The following is a 5,817-nucleotide window of genomic DNA, read 5'->3' on the forward strand; positions in this document are numbered from 1 at the left end:
TTTTTCCAGCAAGAATTTGCCATCACGAAAACATGATTGTGACACATGGGTGCATCTTTATCGACGATAATTTGAATAAATTAGTTCGTAAATTTAAAAATTTATAAACACGAGCGATTTTTTATGAAAAAAGGGAAGTAAATACTTGTTGATACAATTAATTTAGTCAATTCCAATTATTTGAACTGTACTCGATGAAAAAAATTGTATTCGCAATCGGAATGCAATTGCAACCAGAGTTGATTTAAGAAATTTAAATTATATGTAAAAGAAAGTCAGAACAAGCAGAAATTTACATAGATATCCTGTTTGTGTGCATCTGAAACAATTTCAAAAATTCTATAAAAATTTATTATGTTTGAAATGCAATCGTTGACACCATCTGGCAGGGAAACTTGAAAATTCCTGCAAATTTGCGTTTGTGTAGAAATTTGCAACTTTCTCAACATGAGAGAGAATTTGAAGGAATTTTTTCTTACTCTCCGATATTTTGAGTGTTGCATAATTCTTGCTGGATTTTCGACGAACAAACCTATAATCAGCCCTATCGCCGATTCCATGTGAATAAATCGGTCACATAATTTAACATGCAAAACAAAAACAAATTGGTAAAAAAATAAAAATGTTGCTTCTTTGGGAATTAGAATTATATTCGGTTGCTTTAACAAATCTCCATTTTAGTGTATTTTAGGGCAGAATTTTCCTCACTCAGCCAAATCACTGAGGAAAACAAATTTAGTTGACGTACTTAAATTCTTTTCTCAGTACAAAATTTTCCCATAAAAGTCATAGGCGAAACCACTCACTACATCGAATCATTTTTGATAAGTACAGTAATTTATAATTACAACACGTACACATAAATATTACTAAAAAAATGAATTTGCCCTCAGACGTGAAAATATGATGAAGCATTCGAAACGAATTGCACTAGAACCTGTAATTATGAGCTACTTTTTGACATAAAACGTACGTACCAGCACATATCAAAGCAATATAAATATATACAGTATTGGACATATCTATAGCACCCCCCTTTCAAAGCGATATTGTTTGCCACTTATGTTTAGTTATTTGTTTTTAAGAATTTTCAATTAAAATACAGTTCATTCTCTAACAAAACCCATATAAACACATGTTTTAAACTTTTAAAAGACCGCAAAAAAGCGCAACAAACTTTCCCTTAAATTTCAAACTTTTTTCTCAGAAGCTCTAGAATTTTTTTGAGTACACAGTTTTATAGGGCATTCAATTTTAGTCCAATAATGTGCACGTTTCAAGTCGCTAAAGATTACCGTTGATTTTTTAGAATTTTTTAGAAAAGTTTGAAATTTGGGTGAAAATTTGTTGCACTTTTTTGCGGACTTTTAAAAAGTTTTAAACTTGAGTTTATGTGAGTTTTGTCTGTATTTTAATTGAAAATTCTTAAAAATAAATAAATAAACATGAGTGGCAAACAATATGACTTTGAAATGGGGGCGCTATTGTATTGGCCAATACTGTATGTACATATTTACATGTTTACTCGTAGTATAAACTGTATTTAAATGAAATATTCTACGCTAATCACTCATTAATTTCCAGCTTAAGCGTTTCCTACAGAATAAGCGATCGTAATTAACACCCAGCGTTATGATTTATAATACGAGCATTACACCGCATACATATCGACGTACTTGATTGGTTTTTAGTACGCGTTTACAGGGTTTAATGTTGATCTAAGGCTATGGTTTTGATCTATTGTGCCCCCTATTTCAACTTTATAGGGAGTTTCCACGCCACCCAAATTGCGCAATTTCAACACTGTTCTCAGCTGAAATTGCGATACGATTACTCAAATTGCCCATTCAAAAATCTGTTACCAAAAAATTTCGTATGAACCTGGTTCAGTGAAATTAAGACGAAATTTCTTCAACTAATGGACAAAAAGAAGAAAAACCAACTTCAATAACGAGCGAATAAATAAGAAAACCGAACTAAGCAAAATCAACAAACAACAACAATCAAATAAACTGCGATACAAATTGATATTGAGATGGTAGTGTAAACAGCTTAGGATTTCAAATTGAAATTGAGTTTTAAATTGCGCAATTTGGGTGGCGCACAGTGGGGCAAAAAAGGTTGCTGTGGACAACTCAATTTGGAGCGCCCAAATATGAACCGATTTCAAGTTTATTTCTTTTAGATAAGAGATATTTAAATTTCGTGTCGATCTATCCGTTGCGATTTTTTAAAAAAGCTCTAGTTTTTTATTTATTTATGTTGAAAAGTGAAAGAAAAAAATATATGTTTGAATGCTTCCAATTGTTTGAAAAATATTTATAATGTTTGTCTGCAAACCAAACTTGACAAGGGATGACGGAAATTCGTTCCAAAATAAATCGTTTGAAAAATACTTGAAATTAATTTCAAATGCCTGCAGTTATTAAAAAAAAAACTATTCATAAACATTTTTCCATAGGAAATATTTATTAAAAAAATATTTTTAATTTGCCATCTATACTGATATATATTTTGAAAGCCGTTTTTTTTTCTAATCGAAAAACTCAAGAACAGCTGTACCGATATTTTTGAAATTTTGGACCGTTTGAGTCCTCGAGTCTCCACCTTTTATCTTAAAAATTTACTTTAAAAAACGAAGTCGGAAATTTCGAAAAAAACTGTAATTTGTGCTAGAAGGTAATTTAAGCATCTGTAACTGTAACTGCAACTGTAATTTACAGTTAAAAATGTGAATCTGGCAACATTGGTCATCAGGTTTGTTACGATTTGCAAAAGAACCCGGGAGGAATGGGCGAAGTCTGAAATCATAACCCTGTTTATTTTCTGTACGAATGTTTCTAACTCTCGGCTAATCACGTAAAACGAAGACCAAGTGTATACGGCAACTGATATATTTTTAATTAAGTTCGCATGCAAAAATCTAGCATTCATCCAATTAAGTTGTCAATCTGTGTGTAAGGAAAAACAAATCCGCTCGTTTCATGACATTTATGAGTTATAACGTAACATAAATTACAGACTAATTAGTTTACTAATTAAATGTAATCGAATGCATATACATATGTATTTACATACATATGAACATACACATACAGTTGATGTCTACAATTAAGACGTTACAATTCCCGTTCTGACTCTTGACCGTGCTGCCACTCCCACTAAAGTGTTGCTTCTTAGCTTTAACATACATATGTACATCGCAGGAAATGTATAGTCCGTTAATGGCCATTTCCTTTTGACAAAACTTCTGTATATAAATCGAGATCAAAGTTTATTAAGGAAGATCTACTGCTGTTCAAAAAGTATCCACAATCTAAATAAAATTATGTGGAACGATTTTTTTTATTATAATTTATTTTAATTTACAGTTTGCAATGTTTTTTTCCAAAGTTCAAAAATACATGTCTTAAAAAGCACTGAAATTTTTATAATCTTTCAAGATCGGTGAGAGGTATTGCACAAAAAAAATTTTACCAACATTTTATATAAGTTTTTGCTTGTATGATTTTTTAAATTTCGAATTTCTGTAATTTTTTTATTTTTTTATTTTATGGTAAAAGTAAAGTTTTGACCAAAACTCATCCAAATCAAAAATGGTCGATTCCAACAGACAAATTAGGAAATTCAGAGCATTCAGGTTTTGAATTGAAATTAATATAATTGACAAGCCACTCTATAAATTGCATTTGTAACTAGGTGGAATTTTTTTCTTCAATACAAATATTCAAAAAAAAGCTGCATTCAAACTTTTTCAATAAAATCACAAAACAAAAATCACAACGGTCGTCTAGGGTTATTGTTTTTTTTTTGCAAAAATGTGGGCAATCGAATTCCAATCAATAAAAAATTACGTTTTATTAAATAATCTACTTGTTTGGCCATAATTAATTTTGGCCACGAAAATGGGCAAAATTATCCACAGTGCATTGGTCGATGAATAACTAAGTGAGAGGAGGGACCAGTATGTTTGCATGTATGTATGTATTTATATAAAAAAAAAAAAATATTTATTGGTTCAAAAAAGGTGGGTAGGCACTGTGGCCAATGGTAAAGTTCGTTTACCACCTCTACATGGTTGTAAGCCATTAAGCTAATTTTTGCATATGCACGCATTTAGGCGCCTAGTGTTAGCAGACGCGCCTAAACAGTCGATTTGACATGAATTGACCCATGTACATACATTAAGGTGCCTCGCCAAAAAAAATTGGATTTTTACTGGAATTATAAAATGCATTATATTTTAAAATACGTCGTTTTATGAACTTATCTTCTTACTCATCTCACTTCCTCCCTCTCTGCTTCTCTACCCTTGTCTCTTCAGTTACTGCTTGATTTTTGATTTATGGATGTATGAGGATGGCATACGTCCGGGACACATTATAGTGATCGATTTGAAGGGCGTCACTTTGGGTCATGTAGCACGCATTGGCATATTTCAGATGAAGAAGTTCCTCTTTTATTTGCAAGTGAGTATTTTTACTTTGAATATTTCATATCTAAAAACTTATTGGAGTTCAAAATTATTGTATTTGCTTACACGTACGTTAGGGTGGTACTGAACATCATGGGGCACCCCTTTATTTTGTTCTTAAATTTAAACAAGAAAAATTTGCCTCATTTTGCTAAGTTTCAAAAAAAGTTTGTTTTATCATTATACAAAGTAAAGTTCGTTTACCACCTTATTCTAGAACCTATGTGTATAATTCATATACGGTAATCTGTTTTCTTTTCACAGGAAGCAGCTGCTATTCGTCTAATAGGATTTCATTTTATCAACATTGTACCATTTATGGATAAAATTTTGGGTCTAATGACACCCTTCATGAAAAAGGAACTAACCAGTATACTGTATGTACATAGTAATTTGGAAGATTTCTTCAAGCATGTACCGCAAAGTATATTGCCCAAGGACTATGGCGGCCAAGAGCCGGAATGTATAGAAATGAGAGGTGAGAAAATACTCATATTTCATAATTTAACTTTAATGCTGGATTCATTTGGAAAGTTTTAAGTACCCGGGTCTACGTAAACGGAACGATACAGATTTATATCTGGCCAAGGACTGTTAATCTAGCATCACTCCCCAAAAACACTTTGGGGAATTTCTATGCTATTACAACAACTGAGTGCATGGTGATTTTTTTAAATATTTATAATAGGGGAAAAGCAACAAAACATGTGCTTGATTGCTACGTAGCAACTTCACACCTAAAATGCTACTGAAAGTGAGTACGCCTAATGTTTTTAAAGTTAAATTTTTTATAAAAAAATATAAATCAAACTATATAAAATTTAGAGATATTCAACAAATTTCCATCAAAATTTTGAACTTTTTATTGTGAATTTTTAGAAAATTAAAAAGTTCTGAATTTAATTGAACAATATTTTTATAAAAAAAAATTTAAAAAAAAATACTTGAAAACCAAAAAATCACCATGCACTCAGTTTGTCATTATGTTATAAAGATTAGTCCGACATTTTTTGTCATTTCAGTGCCTAGTGGAAATTTGACATACAACTTTTTTATGTTATTCCAAGGTGTATTAAACACCTACGCCTTAAATACGCCTTGTGTTATTCGATATCTTGATTTTTTAGAAAAAAATATACTTGGTGCCGTTTTCTCAAGTATGTTTCAAAATTTATCTGCCCTTCAATGACATTTTTGACAACAAAATTTTTGTTTAAAGGGCAGAAAATTTTTAAAACCTACTTGAGAAAGCAGTCCTAAAACTGTAAATGGCGTGGTGACACACTCGATATTTTTTTTATATTTTTTCAGAAACCTTTCACCGCAAACTCAAAGATAGTCGT

General features: G+C 31.1%; 1 protein-coding gene across 1 annotated transcript in view; it reads left to right on the forward strand.

Moving 5' to 3' along the window:
* LOC118739383 (alpha-tocopherol transfer protein-like) overlaps positions 1–5,817 on the forward strand; it is an 18,814-nt gene that overhangs the window by 9,436 nt on the left and 3,561 nt on the right. The window contains exons 3-4 of the mRNA XM_036470666.1: positions 4,325–4,469; positions 4,739–4,952. Of these exons, the coding sequence (XP_036326559.1) occupies positions 4,325–4,469; positions 4,739–4,952 (359 nt within the window). The remainder of the gene's footprint in view (positions 1–4,324; positions 4,470–4,738; positions 4,953–5,817) is intronic.

The sequence above is a fragment of the Rhagoletis pomonella genome, unplaced genomic scaffold, assembly GCF_013731165.1.
Source record: "Rhagoletis pomonella isolate Grant_MI unplaced genomic scaffold, Rhpom_1.0 Rhpom_scaffold_00001, whole genome shotgun sequence".
In the NCBI taxonomy this organism is placed as follows: Eukaryota; Metazoa; Arthropoda; class Insecta; order Diptera; family Tephritidae; genus Rhagoletis; species Rhagoletis pomonella.